At 31.9% G+C, this 23,383-nt stretch overlaps 6 protein-coding genes across 6 annotated transcripts; 1 reads left to right on the top strand and 5 right to left on the bottom strand.

Annotated features, from left to right (window-relative positions):
• Window positions 1–690: 690 nt before the first annotated feature.
• On the bottom strand, window positions 691–1,893 carry LOC101502592 (uncharacterized). The gene has a single exon (XM_004487430.4). The coding sequence runs from the start codon at window positions 1,683–1,685 to the stop codon at window positions 939–941; it is 747 nt and encodes a 248-aa protein (XP_004487487.1). The 5' UTR covers window positions 1,686–1,893; the 3' UTR covers window positions 691–938.
• A 1,032-nt stretch (window positions 1,894–2,925) lies between these two features.
• Window positions 2,926–3,783, bottom strand: LOC101495818 (germin-like protein 9-3). Its single transcript, XM_004487670.4, has one exon. The coding sequence runs from the start codon at window positions 3,715–3,717 to the stop codon at window positions 3,100–3,102; it is 618 nt and encodes a 205-aa protein (XP_004487727.1). The 5' UTR covers window positions 3,718–3,783; the 3' UTR covers window positions 2,926–3,099.
• A 2,241-nt stretch (window positions 3,784–6,024) lies between these two features.
• LOC101502908 (small ribosomal subunit protein eS25y) lies at window positions 6,025–6,900 on the bottom strand. Its single transcript, XM_004487431.4, has 3 exons — window positions 6,760–6,900; window positions 6,444–6,653; window positions 6,025–6,314 (listed from the first exon to the last, which is right to left on the bottom strand). Exons 1-3 carry the CDS (start codon window positions 6,760–6,762, stop codon window positions 6,201–6,203), a joined length of 327 nt encoding a protein of 108 aa, XP_004487488.1. The 5' UTR covers window positions 6,763–6,900; the 3' UTR covers window positions 6,025–6,200.
• Window positions 6,901–11,251: 4,351 nt separating this feature from the next.
• On the top strand, window positions 11,252–14,585 carry LOC101503243 (N-carbamoylputrescine amidase). Its single transcript, XM_004487432.4, has 9 exons — window positions 11,252–11,508; window positions 12,086–12,134; window positions 12,227–12,318; window positions 12,811–12,962; window positions 13,041–13,087; window positions 13,204–13,237; window positions 13,360–13,526; window positions 13,672–13,768; window positions 14,170–14,585. Exons 1-9 carry the CDS (start codon window positions 11,420–11,422, stop codon window positions 14,343–14,345), a joined length of 903 nt encoding a protein of 300 aa, XP_004487489.1. The 5' UTR covers window positions 11,252–11,419; the 3' UTR covers window positions 14,346–14,585.
• A 606-nt stretch (window positions 14,586–15,191) lies between these two features.
• Window positions 15,192–16,908, bottom strand: LOC101503559 (uncharacterized). The gene is given in 2 exon segments (XM_012717096.3): window positions 15,192–16,174; window positions 16,177–16,908. Coding segments are annotated over 2 exon segments (819 nt in total). The 5' UTR covers window positions 16,259–16,908; the 3' UTR covers window positions 15,192–15,437.
• Window positions 16,909–18,546: 1,638 nt separating this feature from the next.
• Window positions 18,547–22,545, bottom strand: LOC101503884 (rho GTPase-activating protein 5). Its single transcript, XM_004487433.4, has 5 exons — window positions 21,879–22,545; window positions 21,288–21,408; window positions 21,089–21,208; window positions 19,525–19,755; window positions 18,547–19,207 (listed from the first exon to the last, which is right to left on the bottom strand). Exons 1-5 carry the CDS (start codon window positions 22,217–22,219, stop codon window positions 18,668–18,670), a joined length of 1,353 nt encoding a protein of 450 aa, XP_004487490.1. The 5' UTR covers window positions 22,220–22,545; the 3' UTR covers window positions 18,547–18,667.
• Between the last annotated feature and the right edge of the window lie 838 nt (window positions 22,546–23,383).

Here is a 23,383-nt window from a genome sequence, read left to right as displayed (position 1 = left end):
AGGTGGGTGCATGTCTATAGGTTTTTATATTAAGGGTAAGATATTTTTACAAAACCAACCTGTAAGGTGAAGGGGTGTATTGGGGTTTGGTGTGTGAATATAAATGGTAGATGACCTGATCAATAGACTTTAATAATTAATACTATATTCGATTTTTATATTGGGTCTAACTAATCCTTACAAAATTGACTTTGTAAGGTGAAGGGTGTCACTCTTTATAAACTCTTCTAAAGCTCTCAATGTGAGACTTGGATTTTTCCTAATAATGCTAATAAAAGAAACTAACCTGCCAACTTTACTATGTTAATAAAAGACTTCTATATTCCATCATTTGTCATTCCTAACATGCACAAAAATGAATACCCGAAGGCTTAGCTGTTGCCATATTCCCTATCCTATACAATCAGAACAAATTTGGCTTTTGTGTGGAAGATTTTAGACACCAATTTTGTTCCATCATCACAATATGCATTATTACTCATCATGATTCCTAAAATCTACCATCAAGAAAACCATATAAGGACTAATTATTCCAACCAAATATCCAAAAGCAAGCAACTTTGCCCAAAAATCAGCCTAAGAGTTACAATTCACATAAATTCTACAAAAATCATAGCAATATCTTCCAAAAGAACACATTGATAATTAAAATAAATAAATAAATAAAAGGTAAATTAAGAAAGACATATATAACAACAAAACCTCTCCCACATATAAGGAAAATCAAACATCAACAGAGAAATAATAAAATTGAAAGACTTTGCTAATATATTAAACAATACTAAGCAAAAATTATTAACCAGGTCTTCAATTTCATATTCATCGATTAGGGTTTCTAGCCTTTTCCCATTTCCCAACCGAAATTCATAGGCTGAGGATAAAATACCAAGAAAATATGATGAAGTTTGAAGATAAAAAAAACAATCCAAAACTCTTTTTCAACTAATGAAACCTGTTTGGCTCAAAACGGCGTTTCGAACCGAACGCATGTCTCTTCCTTTTAGGGTTCTTCCAACTCCTTCGAACAACGAACACGAATGCATCGACGAAAATTCCAATTGCCTTGAGATATACTCATGCGGAGGAACCCTGAATTCATCTTCATCAACAGCCGCTAGTGCGTCTTCTTCTTCGTATTTCCTCGCAAGCTCCACCATCTCCGGCGACATCATCGGAACATTCACCGGCGCCGAATGATAAAATCTATTCGACGCCGGCGACGACCAAGACGGAGTTCCCTCCGTCTGCGGTCTCTGTACCACAAGAACAGGTCGCGTCGATGAGGAAGATGAATTGGATGAAACGGAACCTGAGACTGAAACGGACACTGGAGCATTGTTGAGAAACTGCGAAGTGTTTTCGACGTTCGGAGATTCGTCGCCTTCCGGCAATGAAGCGAGGATTCCGAACGAATCGGGAGGGCCTAAGGGGGAAGCCTTACGATGGTGGTATTGATGGTGGTTGTATTGATGACGGTAGTGGCGGTTGGGGGTGCGATTAGAAGAAGAGGAAGAAGAAGAAGGTTGGGAAGATTCGTAACTGAAAACGACGTCATCTTCGGTTAGTTCGAGGGGCGTGGAATTAACGAGAGGCGACGGCGCGTGGGGTTGGATGCCGAGGTAACGCTCCGCCTTTGGGGTGAGAAATTGGCGGGTACGGAACCGGTTCGGTTTGAATGAGTCCATAACGGTTACGGGTTCGGAGATTTTTTTATCGTTTTTGTTTGTGAGTGAGAGAGAAAGGTAGGTTAACGGCGTGCACGATGAGGTTAATATTTTCTTTTAAATGTAAATAATGCCAATGGCGGTGATATTTTATATTTTGTTGATTCTTTTTTGGTAGATTATTAAAGATGAACTGGTAGTGAAAAAATCAGAAAATGATAGAGTTGTTGAAAAATCTGAGGGTTGATTTTTTTTTTTTTAATTTGATTTTATAGTTTGCAATTTGTTTTTTCGGTATATTAGGTGATAATTTGTTGATTGTTATATGTGGCAAACTGAAAATAGGGGGTGTTTTTTGTTACAAAAAATAGGAGGTTTTCTTACGGGTTGAAATTTTCTTTCTAGCTTTTATAGGAGTTTGTTGACCGAAATAATATTCCTATAAATGTATTTGATAATTTTGTTTACATTTCTAGAAGCTTTTATAAAAAAAGTTATTCAGTTTAAAAATATAAAATATAATTAAAAGGTTTATTCATAAAAATATATATTATAAATAACTAAAGAAAAGTAAGTAATTGTCGATTTGAATATGTAAGTGTGACATTTTGAATGCTTTATATAATGTGCTTTTAAATAATGTAATTAATCATATTAACTAATTTTATGGTTTATTTTTGTTCGGTCAAGTAATGTGTCATATATCGACATAATTTGATTGAGAACCATTCAAACAATATAAAAATCAAGAAATTAAATACTTTTTGCCAATATGCTATGAATATAAATCTTATAAATGAACATGTTAAACACATTAAAGTGACTTAAATACATGTAAAAGGCTTATTGAAAAAATAAATGTAAAAGATTTTGCTAGGACTTGTGTTCCCAATCTTTGAGTTGGGTAGCACAGACATAAGAGGTTATGGTTAGGAGTTGATAGTGTTTATAAACTATGAATTTTTTCTATTTTAGACACATATTGTATATTTATTTTTGACTTGTTACAGAGAAAAAACATAGCTAATGGTTTAGGGTTTACTGTGAAATTAATTTGTCTATCCTTTCAATTTTTTAACGAAATTTACTTTATATCATGCATAAAATGATATAATCCAAACAACTGATATTTTTAAACAGTTGTATAAACATTTTTTTTATATTAAATTTATCATTAAAAAGTGGATCTCTACACTCTAGTATTTTATATAAAAGGAATACCAAATATTGATGTGATATTTTTAAACACATTAGAAATAGGTAACACAAAAGTTCTTCATATTATTTGAGGTGATTATTACAATAACAACAATAGTTTTTTTAAAATAAATAAATAAAAAATAACAGCAATAGTAACATAACCATTTCACATCCTCGCAAACTTAAGAAAAACTATCACTTAATTAAAAAATAACAAAGGAAATGAAGGCTTTAATTAAGGAGCAAATCCTTTCTTCAAAGTTTGAATGGTTGCAACATCAGTCTTGAATGCCAAAGCCAACACATTATCATCAATTGTAGTGTTAAACAATGTAGTAGCAATTGAAACAGTTCCAGCATTAGCACTACCAAAAGCAGAAAAAGCCAAAGCAGATTTTTGAGCATCAGAATTCAATTGAAAGTGCACAAGTCCTTTTGGAAAAACAAACATGTCTCCAGCTTGAAGTGTTTGAGTGAATAGTTTATTAGTTGTGTCAACAAATCCAACTTGAAGTGAGCCTTTCGCGAGTAAGAGTAGCTCGGCCGAGCGAGGGTGCGTGTGTGGTGGATTGATCCCTCCGGCCGGGAACTCGAGTGCAGCATATGACACACTCTGTCCATCAACAGCTGGAAATTCTGCTCTGCTTGCTTTCAGTGCTTTGAAAGATGAAGGTTGTGTATTATTTGGAAGAAGGGCGCGGAAACCGGTGAATGTGAAAAAGTTTCCATCAATTTGGCTTCCAAATGGAGCTATGAAATCAGTTAGGATGTCTGGATCACCAGCTACTGTTATTTGCATAAGGGCTAATGAAGATATGATCAATGTGAGAACTTTAGTAGCTGTGGAAGACATGGTTTATTATGATATGAGGTTACTAAGGAAAAGTTAGATCAATGAATGGAAGATTGTGGTTTTTGAAATTTAGGAATGATGTATTTATAATGGTTGGTTTATACGATGGCAATTTGTATTGTAACATGTATGGAGATTTCAATGTAACTTTTTTTTTGGTTGCTGTCTGCAGCTGTTTTCTTGTTCCAATACAGATATAAAAGACACCATAGAATATTTTTTATCGCATTTATAATAATTAAGAATGTTACATGGGTAATATATTAACCATTTAAACAAGTTGTGTTGTGATACAACTTATGTGAGACTCATGTTCAAGTGAGAAAAGAATTTAAGCTGTTATTTGGCACTGTGGTCCAAAATGTGATAAACTGAATTTAGTAATGAAGTATGTTAAAGTTTAAACTAATTTGTGAGCTTTTATCTAACAAATCAAACTTCAAGTTGATTAGTACTAAATACTCCATAATCATGTAGTGCTATTTTTGTGCTATTTTTGTGCTATTTTTGTGTCTTATGACACTAGTACAATTTAGTCATGATAAATTGAACAAAGTATATTTTGATTTTTGACACACCAATTTAACAATAATTCCAAAAACAGTTTGGATCATTAAAATAGTGTGGAATGATCAATAAATAATTGAATATAACAAGATTTATAATATTCAAATTATGTTTGAATAACATTTTCAAGTGTTCAAAATCATATAATATTCATTAATCATTTAGTATCTTAATTATATATTTAAAAAAACACGTTAACAAGTCAAATTGTTGTTAAAAATTGTGAGTAACATAACTAATTAAATTTGAAACACCATGAGTTGTATACAATTCAATATTGCTTTATCTAAAGAAAGGTATTTCTGCTTCTTTTTCAAGTGAATAATATTTGTGCTCTTTTTAAATGCGAATAGCTCTACCTAGAGCAGTTTGGTAAGGAGCGACCACACGAAAAATAATCAATCAAATTCTCTATTAGAGATTTAATTATCAGCAAAGACCATATATAATTAGATCTAATAATCTACATACATTACCAATATTCATTTTCAGTGTATTACTTCATCCGTTTTCAACAAAACAATGACACTATGTTCCCCGCACCACAGTATTTCGAGTTAGAAGCATGTTCTACTTATTTTTAGCTTTTTAGGTTGTTAAAATATCGGAGGCTCAAAACGATGATAAGAAAGTGTCTATGCATTGTAAACATCAGATCCAGTTGATGTGTTTATCGTATTAGCTCATTTGAAGCACTCAATTTAACTTTAACATGAATGTTAAGTCATTCCATTGTATATTTTCTTGGGGACTTCCCCTTTTGTTTGCTATGAAGGTTGTGAAGAGTTCACAAAACCAATATCAGACATTGGATCTTTATATTATAGTAATTTGAATTTTTTTTCAAGTAATCAAAGTTGAGTATTAGACATCAGCAAGCTTTAATACTCTACATTAAGCCACAGAGCAGTATATTAGGCTGAAGAGAGTTTGCATAGATCACAATTTTGGTCAATAGTTGATGTGGGAGTATTGATAGTTTCAAGTTGTCGGGTTAAAACTGTGATCGGAATTGAATTATCAAGGAAAATGAGTTGGCCATGGTTATACATTTGTAGAATGTGGGCAACTATGGGAAGGGAAAAAAAGGATGAAAAATGATGGCTTTGAAATGAAGTTGGTGTTTGAGGACAAGAGGAATATGGAGGAACATGATGCTCGTGGAATTGGAAGAAGTAAAAATGTCATTAAACAAAATGAATAGTAAAGAAAACAATCTTTTAAAGGGACTTGATAAGTAAATAACAATAACAATAACAATAGTAGTAAGTACTTCCGATACACAAAACTCTTGCTAAATATTCAATTAACATTATTCGCCCAACTACCTGAGTATTTAACAGAGGCCTCTATATTAGATGAAGACGCAAAAAATGATAGTAGTAGTAGACAACTTTATACCAGCAGTGATCATGCAATGCATTGTCTCGCTAGGTAAAGTCTACTCGAATAAACAGTCTAATAAATCATACATATTGAATCATGAATACTGTTTTATAATAGTAGATGATTCACTGATGTTAATGTCTACAACTTCTGTATTACCATAACTCCAAATCCTAAAACAATTTTTAAATGTAAATTTAGTACAAAACTTGGACATTAGGATACTTTATTAACTTATTCACATCAACCTTGTCTAACCTTTAGAGTAAAAATATTCAAACTTTGATTCTAATCAAATAAATTTAACAAAATCAACACAATCACATTACTGTAAACATCACACGCAAGAAACCATTGCTTGAATTTAACTTGTCATAATTAATTTAAAACAAAATTTCAACAACTGTCTTCAGCAAAATAAAACTGACGAATAACATAAAATTTGTAACAAAACATGAAAACCAAACAACATCCTCATAACAATGTTCTCTAAACAGAAGCTAAATAACAAATAAGCACCTTGAAGCCGTTCAAGTATTAGTGGCTCTAGTGTAAATCTGTTGGCTAGCATGTGCAGATACCAACCTAATCAACCCTTTCGCCATTAGGTCTTTGATTGCACGACGTGCCAAAGATCCATTAACCTAAAAAACCCACAAAATAATCAAATTCATATCATAACTTAATTTATTCATAATTTCATAACCTAAAAGTATATCACATTATCGTATACTTATAATTATAACAATTATTAAATTGAGATAAGATTGTACCCTGAGACGATCGGAGAGGATTGAAGGAGTGATGAGTTTGTATTTGGGAGCTTCAGTGAGAAGCTTATCATAGGTAGATTGATCAAACAAGACCATGTTGTTGACTTTTTCCTTTTGCTTTCCCTTGCTCCACTTCTTCTTCTTCTGTTTTCCTCCTCCGGATTTCGCCGGCTTTGACGACGGTGGTGGAGCCTTTTCCTTCTTCGGTGCCTGTTAGTTTCACCAAATACATGAAAAAAACGTTGGTTAATATCAACGGAGCATAGCGATTAAGATCGAAAGAATTTTAACGGTGGAGTTAGTGGTGAGTGGTTACCATTAGGGTTTGGAAACGACGAGGGTTGTAGCCGTCAGAGAAGAGGTTGATGAAGGGTTAGTTCTGAATATCCAATGTGATCAAATATAGGGTTTCGAATTTGTAATGTTTGGAGATATTGGGCCTGGGTTCGACCAACACGTGAAGCATGGGCCCAAATAACTTGTATCCACTATAATAGCGAGTTTGTGTGTAGGGTGTTTATTAATTATATTTTATTTTATTTCGACAGTTTATTTTATTTAAGAAATCATCGACAATATATTTTTTAATAAAAAGGAAATAAATTCACGGGAAATTGAATCAGCAGGGAACAAGTTCACTTGGGGAATTTTTATTTAATATTCTTTTTTTTTTTAAATTTTGTATACCAACTTACTTTTAAAATCATTTAAAATGTGACATCTTAGCTTGCGACAAAGTGAAAAAATAAAATGTAATTTAGCAAGAGGTCGCATCATCTTAGAGATGCAACCATGTCTTGAGATAATTTTTTTTTGTTATTTTAATAATTGAATTATTAATTATTTAATAAATTAAAATATTTAAAAAAATTAAAATACTATTAATAAAATACATTACATTAGAAAAAAAGTATATCAAATTGTTGAATGTAACAAAACAAATGACATGTCTATAATATTTTATCGATAAAATAGTAACGTATTTTCTTAATTCCCTCATATTTTTAATTCAATCTAATAAAAATAATAATAATAAAATATTGTTAATATAATTAAAAATAATAATAATAATATTTTAAAAAATATTTATAATTATTTTTATTAAAACAAATTTAAATTCGTAAGATGTGTAAATCTAGGAATATTATTTTTATTTATTCTTATTAAAATATTGTTTACGTAATTAAAAAATAATAATAATAAATAATTAAGAAATATATTATTATTTTTATTAAAACAAACTTTAATTCGTAAGATGTGTAAAACTAGGATTATTATTTTTATTTATTAGATTCGCAAAAAAAAAGATGAAGTTGTTATAATATAACACCTTATTTGTTTTTGAACGTCTATTTAACTGCATTTTTTTTCTTCAATTTAATATATTTTATTTTATTTGATTTTTTTTAAATATTTTAATTATTTTTAATTTATTAAATAATTAATAACTTAATTATTAATAAAATAATATTAAGTGCTAATTTAACTGTAAAATAGGATTGAATTATTAAAATAATATAACATGTTATTTATTTTTCATACATCTATTCAAACGCGTTAACTTTATATTTTTTTATTTTATTATTAAAATTTTGTTTTTTTTAAAATATAATAAGAGAGAGCTGTTAAGAAAATAGATTGCTATTTTATCACCAAAATAGTATGAACACGTTATTTGTTTTGCCACGTTTAGTCAATCGTTTGATGTATTTTTTTTCTAATTCAATGTATATTATTTTATTTTATTAATAGTATTTCAATTTTTTAAATATTTAATAAATTAAATAATCAATAATTCAATTGTTAAAATGACAAAACAAAAATATTTATCTTAATACAGAGTCATATATGTGGGATGCGACCTCCTGAAAAATTTAAAAAGTAGGACAGTTTAAATTTTTTTTTAATGTAAGGTAATATGATACAAAATTTTAGAAAACAGGACATTAGTATAAAAAAATTCCTTTAATTGGTGCTAATTAAATTATATAAGAAAAAAAATATTCGGAAAAATCATTTCATAAGAAAACAAATAATAGAGTGGAATTTGAAAATAAGAATATAGCACAGCTAATTTCATTTTAATCTCTTTCAACCGTTTCTTTTTATGTTTTTATTTTTTTTTCAATCGAAATTTTATATAATATATTATTAAAACTCACGAAGATTAATAGTGTTTAATAAAAATAAATAAGATGATAATGTTGACACGAATATAAAATTATTTAATATATTATTGAAACTCATGAATATTAATGGTGTTTAATAAATGTGCATAAGACGATAATTTTAATGTATTTCAATAACATATTAAATGATTTTAAATTTGTATAAAAATTTACATGATTTTATGATATAAACTTTGATCAAACAAAATATAAAAAAAAAAAACATAAAATTAAGAAAAATAGAGATGATTGATCGAGATCGAATAAATTTTGAATTGAGATTATTCAAATTCTTGATAGTCTCATGATAAGGTGAAATGTAGGCATTTCTTTGAAAAGTTTGGGGAGGTAAAGGACCTCGTAGAGGATGTGTTGAACGGGGATTATAGAGGTATGAACCTTTTTAAAAAATACAATCACTATAAAAGAGACAACTTCAATGATGACATTATGAGGCTAGAGGTTGAGCGTAATCAAAATTCCATGAACAAGATCTATCCATTCAACAAGTAATGCCTTAAAATAGGCAAATACGACCTTCGCAGGAAGTACTGTCAAACAAAGTAGAATGACTCGTCAACATTAACTCGAAGTACTCGGGAGGTCTTGGCCAATGTTAAAAATGAGTGTTGTTGTCATCCATCTTAATAGCGTTATGATTATTTACCTTAACTTCAATAATATGAACTTGACTAGTGATAACAAAGATCAATTTATTTATCTTTGGCTTAAATTTCACTTTTGATCTTCTATTTTATCAATCTCATAAACATTTCTTACTTTAGTAGTTTGAAAATTCAAAAACAACTATTCTTAAGTACAAATACTAAAGAAAATATGTCAAATGTCTTGATATATTGTTTTTGAAATCCATTGACAACCTCACAATCACATAAAACATGCATAAAAGTTTTAGGAGCATGTTGACAACATGGACAAAGGGAGCACCAAGACATACCCAGAGAGGTCACACCTGTAATCTAGTTGCCCTTCCAAAACCGTTTATCATTACCATCTCACACAATCCAAACTATATTAGGAACAACATTTGACCATGCCATACATATGAATTTCCAAATAGTGGAAGAATTGATAAAATTTGAGTTTAGGAATAGGGTAGTTGCCACACTTGTATTTAGCACGAGCAATTTGAACCAAAAGTAAGTTTGTGCATGTAAGCTTGGTTAAAGATACAAAAGTTTCATAAACCCATGTTATCTTTTCTTTAAGACTATTGAGTTTCTTCCAAAAGACTTTATGATGTTTTTGTTGCTCACTAGTGTTTTCCCAAATGAAATTTCTACCAATTTTATTTGTGTCATCACATATGTACACTAAAATAACCATAGTCTGCAACACATAACCAGAAATACTAGATAAAGATGATTGAGCCAAAATCACCATAGTTTATTTGTTCATGCGATCCAAAAAGTAGTTGAAGGTATTCTTATTAGTACGTTTATGCAAAATAGGTACGCCTAAATATTGACCAAGATAATTCATATTATCAATTTTCAAACTATGACTACGAATACTAGTAGTAATGTCATCCCTATCAACATAAAAAACACTTTGGACTTTTGCAAGATTAATCTTTTGCCCGAAGCAAAGGCAGACATTATTTTGAACATCACGAATCATAGTTGAATTATGATCATTCGCTTCTAAAAGAATGACTGAAATATTTGTAAAACAAATTAGATAAATTTGGAGCATATCATTTGCCAAACTTAAAAGCATTCCAGCTACCCGAATACACCAAGTCTTGTATCTTATGGCTAAATATTTTCATTCGATACCCAAAACAAAAAGGTAAGATGAGAGAAAGTTCTCTTGTCCTACCGATCACAAGTCCAATCATCCTTCTCATTCAATTATGAATTACCACCTAACTTTCATAAACTATAAAATTTTCCTTTTTTCCCCCAATCTAGACAAGTTAGTATATTAATTGATATATTAATACTTTTTCATTCATTTATATTTGAACTCTATAATCCTTTTACTTTTCAACTTTTTTAAATATTAACTAAAATCAGTTGAGTTACTTATCCCCTTTCATAAAATGTTACGTTAGTCCCCTACTTTGCATAAATTTTATAAAAATATCCCTCGGTTTTGTATATATTAATCGTTTGGACTCATTCATACTAAGTATGTAATTGCATGAATCAAACTGATACTAAATATAAAATTTTATGAACTAATTTGATATTTCATATCTAATACTCTTTGATAAAAAAATTAAAAATGCTAATTGTTACAAGAGATATTTATAAGAAAGAGAATAATGATATGTGGCTGCAATATTTACAAATCATAATCATCATTTTGATATGTTTGGTTTGCCAATTACTTATCAATCAAATTCCTTATTTTTGTGGGTTTTTCTATTTTTGTGTGCAAATCTCTTGTAGAAATATCAATACTTAAAAAAAAAAAAAATTTAATGACAACGTGACATACTAAATTTGTGTTTGTTTCTTAAATAAACAATCTAATTTGACTAACTTTATACTAAGTGATAGTGACATTTTATTAACGCAAAAGATAAATAAAAATAAAATAAAGTAAGGAATGAGTGAATAAAAATTTAACGAATATATATGATAATTGTAAAATAATATATGAAGTTGGGCACTAAAAATAATGTAAAAGAAATCGAAAGGAGAAGGAATGTTGTACGCTATTAACACACAGAATGCATAAAGCGTTGTTGTTCTTATTTTCCAAAAATACGCAGCAGAATAAGAGTGCTTGCTATCGAATTATATTCTCTTTTTCTCATCGCAAAATCCAAACGACGTCATGGAAGACAAGGGTAGACAAGTCGTTGTTTCCGCTCTTCAGTTTGCTTGCTCCGATGATCTCTCCTCCAATGTTGCAACCGCCGAGAGGTATTCATTCATATCAACCTTCACTTTTCTTCCAATTCCACCTTTTTTATTTTCTTATAGTAATCAAATCCCATTTTTTATTGTTCAACCTAAATCTTACTCTAAAAAACACACGGGAAAATTATGGCGAATACTCAGCTTAGGTGGTTTGAGCATATGGAGAGAAGACCCATTGATTCTGTAGTAAAGAGAGTAGATCAGATGGAGATTAGTCAAACTACTAAAGGCAGATGAAAACCTATAAAAGCTATAATGCTTCGTTGTTGTTGTTGATGTTCTTCATTGCACACGACACTATTCTTGCTTCTAGTATTTTGCTCCTATTCTTGGGGAAGGAGCTTCATTTTGAGTTTATTGGTAGATTTTTTGTTTTGCCATTTAGATGTAAAAGGTTCAGTTCTGTCAACTGGGTTCTGTTTGTGCTTCTAACTGAAACTTTTTGAGCTTATTTTTTATTGCCTAATAATTCTTCTTAGAGTATATGTGAGAATCTGAGATAACCTATAGATTAATAAATTGAATAAAGGAAAGAAAAAGTATAAGAATGTTTTGTCATGCTTATGGCTCTTTTATGCAGACTTGTTAGAGCTGCTCATAACAAGGGTGCAAACATTGTTCTAATTCAGGTGTGCATATTAAAACCCTGGATGTCCCTAGCAGTGTTTCCAACTTATTTCCGTGTGTTTGGATCATCTTAATGATGCATGACTAATTTCAGGAACTCTTTGAGGGTTATTACTTCTGTCAGGCACAAAGAGAGGATTTCATCCAAAGAGCTAAGCCCTATAAGGACCATCCTACAATTATGAGGTAAAAGAATTGAAAATGTGGCTTCTGTTATTTGCTTCTCACATAGTGCATGTTTGCCACCACTTTTGGAGGAGACAAATTTGATTTCAAAGTTGTAGAATTGAGTTTGACATGTTTGGATGTTATGGATTAGAATTGGTTATGCCTCTAGAATTTATTCTAACTTGAAGTTAGAATTTGAAGCCTTTTCCTCTACAATTGATTTTTACTCTCAAATTTATTATTCAAACTACTTTTACATGCATGTATCCAAACATAAATCACTTTGCATTCAACTCACTTTTAGCCATAATCAATTTTATAGATTCAATTCATTTTAAATCAATTTTTGTGACCGCAGAACCAAATACACACTTAGTGCTTTCATGTCAACCATAGGACTTGAAACATTACTGCAGTTCTGTTTAAGAGACAGAGGATTAGATTGAACTTTTGTCCTTTTTTATGCATTATTTTGTAGTGAATCTTCTTGTTTCAATGTGCATAATGTAGGATGCAGAAACTTGCCAAAGAGTTAGGTGTAGTCATACCAGTTAGCTTCTTTGAGGAGGCAAACAATGCACATTATAATTCGATAGCCATTATCGATGCTGACGGAACAGATCTTGGAATTTATAGAAAATCCCATATTCCAGATGGACCAGGTATGAAATATTCTGGTTATTTATGTGTTATCATTTACCATGTGCGCATCATAACTAATTATACTATCTTCCATACAGGTTATGAGGAAAAGTTCTATTTTAATCCTGGTGACACTGGATTCAAGGTGGGTGTTGGTATAGCCTTAATTGATAGTCACTGCTATGAATAACGTTTGTTTTTTGTTCTATTTTATGACCAATGAACATCGTGTAACATTGAGTTTTTTTTTTGCCAAAACAGGTTTTCCAGACAAAATATGCAAAAATTGGAGTCGGTAAGAACTTTAGTTGACATTTTATTCTTCTAGCCTATCTCTACAAAGCATATTTCAAACTATTATTTAGAGTGAATCTATCAATATTTCAAACTATAATAATTAGTTAATTGTCATTCCAGCTATTTGCTGGGATCAGTGGTTTCCAGAGGCAGCTCGAGCAATGGCGCTTCAAGGTGCTGAGATTTTATTTTATCCAACTGCTATTGGATCTGAACCTCACGATAAAAGCATTGACTCTCGTGACCATTGGAAACGAGTAATGCAAGGACATGCGGGGGCCAATCTGGTAGGTTTTGAATATCATACAAGGATATATATTTATTTATGTTTGTATTTATAATATTTTATACATTTAAGGGCTTAACCACTTGCAAATACATGAATGCTTAAACTTTCAGACATATCTGATGAATTAATTTTGGGAACTGCAGGTACCTCTTGTGGCTTCAAATAGGATAGGAAATGAGATAATTGAGACTGAGCATGGAAAAAGTGAGATAGTATTTTATGGAAACTCCTTCATTGCAGGTAATTTGACTGAACTGTTTTCTTTTCGGATTGCAAACAAATGTTACTCCTTGAACAGTGATAAAACCTCATATTTAAAAGATTATATTTTTTTCCGCATTAATTCATTTGAACCTTTTATCAATCTTGCCGTTTAGTCTCCATCCTTTCATATTTTACTCCCTCTGGTCTTGAATATAAGAGAAAGTTGGGTCAACAAAAGTTGATGTATTTGCTCTAAAATTTGGACCAAATACTTTCATTTTTGTTGACTCATTTTCTCTTATATTTGAGATCGGAGGGACTAGGGAGTACATTTAATTGATTTTTTTCCCCTTCATTATTTCTTCATGCCCTTGAAAAGATTCAGCTGGAGCCTAACTTCCCATTTCCTTTTTATGCCTCTTTTTTTCAACAAGCAGGGCCTACTGGAGAAATTGTTTCAATTGCTGATGATAAAGAGGAAGCAGTTCTTATTGCTCAATTTGATTTGGACAAAATCAAATCCATGAGACATAGTTGGGGCGTATTTCGTGATCGGCGTCCAGATCTATATAAGGTTCTTTTAACATTAGACGGAAACAATCGTGTTCTGTGATAAACATTTTACTTTGTCACTGTTACATAATTATTATGCCTGGGATGATTTAAGCCTTTTCAAACTTCCAGAGCATTTTTCACCTTCCAAGAAGACAAGAACATGGCAGAACACAAAACACCGTCTGCAGCTTCTGTGTAATTTAATAAATATGCAAATTAAAGATCAATGAGCAAACTATTTTGATGTTTTGTAGAACCAACCATTTAAACACATTACTTGATCTTTTCTCATGTTGCATCTCGTTCGCAATCTTATTACTTGATTATGGGTTTTGGTTTATTTCTAGAAGACTAGACAGTCCTATTTTCCCTTGGTTTTTATCTTCGAGTTTTCCGCGATAAGAAAATGTGCTTTAGGAGTTGCATGACGCGATTTCCATGCGAAGCTAGATTCAATTCTCACTGTTGAATAAAGAGTGTTTGATTTAAACACTTTCATGTATGATCTTACGGTTTGATTAATGATTAGGCTGAAGTTGTGTGAAAGAGAGTGATGTAATAAATTTTAGCCAATTCTGAATTTTGAGATTGCATTAGTGGATGTTTACTTATATATTACTCTTTTGAAGTAAAAGGAAGACCAAAAAAGTAATAATGTCATTTGCATGGCCTGTTTTATTCTCTTTTTCACGAGGAAGAAATCGCAACCAACTCTGTTGAAAATTGAAACTAATACATAGGGCTTGTAAGCTCAACTGATACATATAGTAAAAGTGTGTTCATGTCTCTTTCCTTGTCATAGGTCTCGTGTAAACTTCATCAACAAAAAAATAAGTTCACATACTCCTCTCTCAAAAATGAAATGAAACAGAATCATAGGCCTTCAACAATACACGTTTGCAAGGGATATAAGTGTTCTGATGAACAACATTGTGCATCTTATAAAACATTCTAATTTTCTCTTTAGGGGACAAATATTAGAAGGCACAAAACAAAAAAACTTATGATCTGTAAAATAGAGATGAGCAAAATTAAAGCCAACATATATAAAAGAGTGCTTATCAAGTTTTTTAGTGTTATTTTTGTAGCTAGTAACTTGGTTATTCAATCTTTCTGTTTTTCCTTAATTGAATAAAAAGTAACTTGACCATCAATCAATCTCTTTTTCTTCATTTGAATGATGTGTTACACCACCATGATCTTCTTTTCTCATGTCTTCTCCTTCACCATCTATACTTCCCGTAACATCCTCTTCCTCTTCTGGAAACTCATCATCACGGTGAGCAAACTGCAGCTTGAGCCTTCCATCCTCTCTATAAGCATGAAGGAACTCTTGTGTAGGTATCTTTATCTCTTTGATGACAAGTCTACCATCACTCCTATAAGACATGAAATACACCCAAGGCTTCCCTGTCCTCCCAATGCATGAAATGGGAGGAGGATACTGATTAATAACCCTTGACCTCCTACATTCTCCATAAGAATGATCTCTTGAAGATAAATGTTGTTTTATTACACTGTCTTTCTCGTTTTGATCCGTTTGCCAATATTCGTTCATTCCACTCTTTAAGTCTTCAACATCGTCTGAACTCTCGAAACCAAGACCCTCTGTGCAAAGATGCAAACTTTCCGAATTCAACCAGGAAAAGCTGTCACTAGTTTTGTGCCTGTTGGTATGAGTTGTTGTTATTAGGGTGCTTGAAAAGGAAGCTGAGGATGGAGTTTGACTACTAGTATCAGAAGACTCAAAGTCTTTGTTCTGGTTGAGCTTTGTGTGGTTTATCTCTGTTGATAATGATGAGGGTGGTGATGATTCCTTGAAATGGAGTTCACCAAATATCTCAGTACAGGAAGAGGACTCCTTTATGGATCTTACAGGTTTAATTTGTTCCATGAGAGGGATTCAAGCAGTGTTGGGTTTTCTGGCAATACGTTATCAAAGATGTGTTGCAGGCTCCCACATGTTGCCATGGCCTTGCTTGATAGTTAGCTAGTATTCTACTGACAATAAGTTTTCAAAGATGAGTAAGAGAAGAAAAGGGTAAGGACGAATGAAAATTGATGAGATGAAAAAAATCAAGAGGAAGATGCTATTATATATGTAGTTACAAGGTCTGTTTTTTGTGTCTTGCTTTTTCTTTTGGCGTGACTTATAAATGGGTGGTTATGTTATGCTTGACCAGGATTTGGGGGCCTCCATAAAAATCCTTAGTATTTGACTAGTAACTAGACCAAATAATCAGTAGCAGTCGAGATAATCTCATATTCATGCAGTCACATGGTCTCTGTTGAACGAATTCATATTCCAACTTTGCGAAACTGATCTAAAACAAGTTTACAAAATTTTAAACTAAAGATTGTTCGGTCAAGATCAAACGGTCTAGATTTGCAATGTGTTTCAGTGAACACAACCATCTAGTGAGATTTAACTTTACAGATTTTTTGGGTAGGATTCTTTAAGTTGGGCAGGTAACCTCTATATTCAAAGGGCATGCAAGTTGCCTTTATTCCACAGTCATGGGAAATAACTTGATGACATGGTATTTTTCTATAAGATTTTTTTTTTCCTGTGTGTAACAACTAATTGCATAGACAAAATCTGTTAATCTTATAATAATTTTCTACCTAAATATATATAAAAAAAAGGTGCAATAATCATGAGTATGCTACTCCAGATGGCTATCCAATTACAAGTTCCCTTTGAGGAAGGACATAAAAGACAGGACCACAAATTTTAAGCAATGATTCGATCCTGTCATGGTGCTGTCCAGAGTCCACTAATGTAAATGGCAAAGACTATTTTGTACACATAAATATAGCTATACCTCTCTCCAATCTTTAATCACTAATCACACGTTTATAGAATCACTTCCACTTGTAGTTGTCCAAGTGGCTCCACAAGATTCAATAGTATTTGCAACATGGCATGTTTATGGACTTAGTCATGTGAAATATGGTACCACAGTATCATGTTCGTATTGGCAAAAAAGTTAAATCATGCAACTTTAGGATCATTAGGCCACCAAATCTTAGTTCATATGGTATTAACTGTCTTACAATAATTAGGTGTCCTTAAGATGAATTTCTATTACTTAGTCTGCATTTCCTATACACTTTGTTTTGCAGGTAACCAGCTATGGACTAATGAGCTCCTTCATTTCTTACATTAAGGGTGTGTTAGCTAATTTACAGTTTATTTCATCTTATTTTATAACATTGTGTAAATATTTAGGAGAAGATACGAAAATAGATTATATATATCCATAAATTGTTTTTGGTTTATTTCAATATACTCCTTACAGTATCGTATGAAAACAACTTATACACTCTAAGTACAACATTTTTTGTGATTAGTGTTATTAATCACAAAAAACAATCTGCTTTCTGCATTAAGATAAGGTTACAAAGTAGAATTGCCACAAACCAAGAACTAAGGCATGCATGCCTTTTAGTTCTATGACTTCCACTTATGATTCAATCAATACATGTCTGGTCCAGTCTAGAAAAATGGTTGGTTCTCGTTTGGCCTTGTCTCTTAATGCCTTATCCTAATATAGCAATAGCAATATACATATAAATGACAGATTGATATGTTTTGATTAGAGAATACTTTCAACATTTTTTCTGACTCTAAATTTTCATAGTTGTGTGTGGTTTTCCATCCTCCTAATATTTCCCACCTCCATAAAAATTCCATCAATTGGTCTACCATTGTGGACCTTGATGCCTCCAAAATCAATCATACATTATTGTTGATTTCATTAAAGTTTGTAAAGCTCTAATTTCACTATCATGGCCGAAGAAAAAGGTTCCATTCAAATTTAAACACGTAGCATACCATATTACCATCTTTTCTAGTCTTAAGTCTTAACCCTCCGGTTCCCAGGAGAAAAAGACCTTGATAATATGAATTTCGATTAGGAGGTAAGTAAAATCAAATCAATGATTGTTTCAGCTAGAAGGTTCAAACTCGGATACTCTCAATTAATTTGTCCTTAACTGAAACTCATTATCCACTTATCATTTTGCCATCTTAGCTATGTAAGGATATCCCAAACTTGTTGCACTAGCCATAAACTGGCAGGAAACCAAATTAGTAGCTTAAAGATCCAAAAGTGAATTAAAGATCACAATAATGACAGGTGAATTTATGATTAGGGAACAATTGTGAAGAGGGAATGAGATTTCATTACAATGTTAGTGTAATCATAATATTGTTATTATTGAAAAACAGATAAATTAAACAAACCAAGTAAATATAGAAAACATAATGGAATCAATCACTTCACAAACTTCCCTTACAAATTTGCAACATGAGACTTTTAGACAAACTTACAATAACACAATGTGAAATAATCAATTTACAATTGAGTGATTCTTTTACCGCCACGCTTCTACTCTGTCGGATCTTGTATCAGTGTTGCTCAAAGTCCTCATTCCCTTTTTCTCAACCAACACTTTTTCATTGATCACATGTTGCTGGCCTCTTGTCTTTTTAGACCCTTTTCTAGCATTTGAACTACTTGATTGACCAGACTTATTCTTCCCCATGTTTCTTTTGGGCGGAAACTCACAATACAAGTCCTCATTGCAAACTGGATTCTCAGAAGTGCTTATCAAACTACCAGATTCTCCTCCAGTTGAGGAGTTATTTTGGAGGGATTCAGTTGAACATTCTAAGACAGGTTTCTCTGAAACAAAGTTTTCCTCTTGAGCCTCTTCATTGTCTACTGCAGTATCTTCTTGCTGGCATGATTTCAAAAGTCTATGGTGTCCATTCTCATCAGAAGGTTCTAAATTCAATTTAGGATTAGATTCCACCACAGAATCCATTCTTTCTCGTAGCGTCCTTATTATAAGTGTCTTCAAGAAATTCATCACTTGAACTGCATACATTAATGCAGTGAATGGATCTGCCATCTGCAATCAAGAAAACCAAATACTGTCATTAACTTGAACCTAAGTATTATCAGAATAACCAATAACCGTGACATAATAAAAGTTCAAAAATACTTAAATGTCCCTGGAATCGCTTGAGAATTAAATGAATTGGAACAAACCAAGTGGTTGGTCTCAAGTGGTTTATGAGCTTCAGTTAAGGACGGATCATTTGGGAGAACCTGAGTTCGATGACTTGACCAGACTTTACTTACCTCCAGACTGAACTCCAGATTACCATAGTCAATTTTCCTTGAGAATCGGAAGATTTAGATAAAAAAAGTTGAATTGGAACAGACCTTAGTCATGTTTGGTGCGAAAACCATGGCAATGTTGCGTGCATTCATCTTATTAAGATGTTCATGTTGGACAACGTCAGCCATCAGATTGACGGCCCAATCCAAGAGTGTAGCTTCTGTATGAGGTAAATGCTTCACTAGTTCAATACACTCTTCCTCAGTCTGGCATTGCATCACCTGCTCTTGTGATAATGAGTCGAGAATGGCGGTAGGAAGCTCCCTAAACCATGCCTTGAAATTGAAACGTACAAGAATATCAAACTAAATTATCATAGTATATAGTATGTAGTAACGCATATGCATCTCCTTCATGCCAAAACAAAATCACAAACAAATTATAGATTCTAAGCACAATACTTCTGTTTCCTTCAAAGATGCAAATGCATGGTGATGATGAAACTCTTGTCAATGAGTAAAAATAAAATGAAACTCTTGTCAAATAATCATGACATTAAGATCATAATACTTCTGTTTCCAGCAATGTCATAAAACTTTAAGATGAAAAACACATGTATTGTGGTTTCTAGGTGTGTGTATTTGGGTTGAAAAAAAGAACAGTTTTAATACAGTAATTCTTTACATGACAGAAATTTGGATAAGCATGGTTCTGCATTGATTCTATGTATAAAACAGATAGTTTCACTTACTTAGTACCTTTTTCACATTTTCTTTTTACATAACTCAAATTACTCAATGTTTTTCAACGAAACTCAATTCTCCCGTTCGCACTATTATGTGCCATTGTGAAAAAAACATACCACAAGCTAACCAAAAATGTATGAAAAAAATTTTTACTTAAAAAAAATAATTGTAATCAGCAAAAAAACTCCATGAGAAACAGCCCAATCAAGGGTCGATAACCTGATCTAATCTATCCATCTGACCTGCAACCCGCTCACATCGATGACATAATCGGTCGAAATTGGGACAGAATAAGCCACGGTCGGTTTTGTTTGGATTAACAAATTTGAACCCGAACCCACACATAATGCTGATGCCTAGATAAGCATAGAGTGGGAATAGAACATTTGTCTGACTTAACTATTTAATAAAGGATACTTTAGGAAAATGAGAAGAAGAAAATAGATAGAAAAGAGTCAAATTAAAACAAACCGAACTTATTTGTAAACCCTCCCTTCATAACTACAGGATATTTTAGATTCTCAGCTTACCATCCCAAACACTGCATAGCTTAGATAATCGCATTCATTTCATAAAATTAGCCAATGTGGCTCTTTCAAAATGATGTTTGTTTGGTTGTCTCATTTATTAGACTTGGACAGACAGCTATTTGAAATTGATAGTTTCTTTTCTCCAATCAATTACATGTTGAATCAATTCTTTGAACACACGATTCTATTATTAGTCAGATCTACAATTTTTGTTTTTTAAATCAATCCTTTCTGAAAAAGGAAAAAGTCTTCAAACCATAAATTCTGCAAGCAAAACAATTCATCATTATCATATCACAAAAGAGACTAATTTTGTTTGCAATATGACCATTCAAATCAATTCACTAAACAAGCATTCACAAACACATCAACAGAAACAATGACATACATACCTTAATTAGTCCTGCCAAACAATGTACATCAATCCCATCAGGGACATTTCCTAAGTTCAATTGATCCCTAACATGTTCCTCTTGAGTATTATCTGGATTAATTCTGAAAATCCCCTCCACCTGTAAATTGAACTATAAATCAGAACTTATTTTTTTCTTCTCTCAATGAGATTTAGACAAATAAATATTAGTTATGAACCTGCAACCCTCCTTGAACATAGAGATGCCTTTGCATTAACAGAAGAATTGTTGGCACACTGTTCCCTCTTGAGTCATAAGATAATTGCATGGATTCTGTTGAAACTCCAAAAACAGTTGCACTACATGTGAAAATCAAACAAAACAAAAAGAGAAAAAAAGGTAAAACAAAAAGTACACATTAGATCAATGAAAAGGATTCAATCAAATAAAGTCAGCCTATATTTTTCTTAGCATAGTTCTAAACATTCTATGATCAAAATCTTAGGAACCATCCATTTAATAATGCAATGTCACACAAACACAAACATCTTGTACATGATACTGACACTAATTTTTAAAAATAGAAATAATTCAATATAATTATATGCATCAGAGTCATGTTGTACATTGTACACACCTTCAATTTAAAATGTATGTGCTAGATAGATCCAAACAATATTGACATAAATGATAATCAACAATGGAATAGAAGATCATAACAATGATTGATATACACTACTAACTAAAGTTGAATTATAAAATAAAGTTAGTGTCAAATTAGAGACAAATTTCATTTTTTTTTCCTGTCTTGAATTAGTGATATATATACCTAGCACTAGGAGGTCTTCTGGGCACATCAGGTTCAAACTCATCAGGCAAACCCAAGAAACCATTGAACCTATCAAAGGTAACATGCGCAACATGGCGCACGTTAGTAGGAGGACTAATGTCCATATTGCAGAGGGTCTTGGTGGCACTATTCTTGAAAGGAAACAAAGATTTTCTGAAAAGGGTCAATAGAAGTTCAAAAAGTGGAAAATGTGGGTGTGAGGGAGGTTGAAAAATGGCATGGCAAGAGAATGAAGAGAGAGGAGAGGAAGAAGAAGGAGAAGGAGAAGAGGTTGTTGTTGATGGAGCAAAATGGGGTGGAGAGTGGAGAATTTGTGTCATGGGTGGCAATGAAAAAGGCTTTTACTTTGTAATATAAAAAAAATATGTGAATTAAGAAAGTGGTAAGATGTAAGATTTGTTGAGAAAATGGTGATTTAATTTTAAGAAATGAGAAATAGTAATAAGAGTTGAGTTGGATTGAAGAAAAAGTGTTGTGTTGTGGAACGTGAGAATCATGAAGTGAGTATTTTAAGGTTGTTTATTAATATTGTTGTTGCGTGTTGTGGAGCTAGCTAGGTAGCGTTGAAGAAGCAAGTAAATGACGCTTGTGTTTGTGTGTTAGATAGAGTGGAGAGAGAGAGAGAGAGAGAGAGAGAGAGAGAGAGAGAGAGAGAGAGAGAGAATGAAAATGAAACCAACAACAAACAATGATAGGGAACCAAAAGGAAGAGTAGAGCTAAAGACTGAAGCTGAAACAACAACTGGTGGGAAATTAACTGAAATATTAAAAACTTGCAACTTACTACAACAGTAATAACATTTTCTTCTTCTCTTTTTTATACCAACTTAAATAGCAATAATAAGGTGTCAAATGTTTCCTTTTTGCCTATAATAAAAACTTACAAAAAGAAAAATGGTTCCTTAGACCATAAAACAATTTGGTTACATTTTGCCGAGTTTGATTAAATAATCAATGTTTATATTTGACTTGTTTCCTGACCAAATTTTATATTATTAAAATCTTTTTCTCTTAAAATTTGGAAGTTAAGATTAAAAAAAAAGATTGAATTTTAAGTTTGTATTTATTATTAAATGTGACTTAAGTGGATTTTTCTTATAAGGGCTCATTAATTTATAGTCAACTAGTGTTAGTTTGTAATAAGTAAAGCACCCCACCCTAAAACAATAGTACTAGTTGTGTATGATTCTTTTATTAAATTTGTATACCACAGCTGTTTACAGTATTCACTATTCACACCCCCATGTTGTTTATGGTAGTGACATGCAAACTAACAAATATAAATAATCTTTTTGTCTACATTAAAATTAGTGTGTTTCAGAATAGTCCTAAGTCTAATCCAGACTTGTTTTCCGACTTAGTCCAATACGATGATCTACTATGAAAGTCTTAAGGTTTTTTACGGTAAGACATAATTTAACGGTCAAAGAAGATGATTTCACAACATCCGTTGCATTTAACGTCTCCGCATTGAAACTTCCATC

The sequence above is a fragment of the Cicer arietinum genome, chromosome 1 (assembly GCF_000331145.2).
Source record: "Cicer arietinum cultivar CDC Frontier isolate Library 1 chromosome 1, Cicar.CDCFrontier_v2.0, whole genome shotgun sequence".
Lineage (NCBI taxonomy): Eukaryota > Viridiplantae > Streptophyta > Magnoliopsida > Fabales > Fabaceae > Cicer > Cicer arietinum.
Note: the sequence above shows the minus strand (reverse complement) of the source record. Positions and strands in the feature narration are given on the sequence as shown.

What these genes read in the sequence shown, in the direction of transcription:
- LOC101502592 (XM_004487430.4), bottom strand. Translation starts at nt 1,685, where the DNA reads ATGGACTCATTCAAACCGAACCGGTTCCGTACCCGCCAATTTCTCACC.
- LOC101495818 (XM_004487670.4), bottom strand. Translation starts at nt 3,717, where the DNA reads ATGTCTTCCACAGCTACTAAAGTTCTCACATTGATCATATCTTCATTA.
- LOC101502908 (XM_004487431.4), bottom strand. An exon ending in TCCTCTCCGATCGTCTCAGG is followed by an intron (nt 6,315 to 6,443) that starts GTACAATCTTAT and finishes TGGGTTTTTTAG; the next exon opens with GTTAATGGATCTTTGGCACG.
- LOC101503243 (XM_004487432.4), top strand. Translation starts at nt 11,420, where the DNA reads ATGGAAGACAAGGGTAGACAAGTCGTTGTTTCCGCTCTTCAGTTTGCT. An exon ending in GACCATCCTACAATTATGAG is followed by an intron (nt 12,319 to 12,810) that starts GTAAAAGAATTG and finishes TGCATAATGTAG; the next exon opens with GATGCAGAAACTTGCCAAAG. An exon ending in CCATATTCCAGATGGACCAG is followed by an intron (nt 12,963 to 13,040) that starts GTATGAAATATT and finishes TCTTCCATACAG; the next exon opens with GTTATGAGGAAAAGTTCTAT.
- LOC101503884 (XM_004487433.4), bottom strand. Translation starts at nt 22,219, where the DNA reads ATGACACAAATTCTCCACTCTCCACCCCATTTTGCTCCATCAACAACA. An exon ending in AGAAGACCTCCTAGTGCTAG is followed by an intron (nt 21,409 to 21,878) that starts GTATATATATCA and finishes TTTCACATGTAG; the next exon opens with TGCAACTGTTTTTGGAGTTT. An exon ending in TCGCACCAAACATGACTAAG is followed by an intron (nt 19,208 to 19,524) that starts GTCTGTTCCAAT and finishes TCTTGATTGCAG; the next exon opens with ATGGCAGATCCATTCACTGC.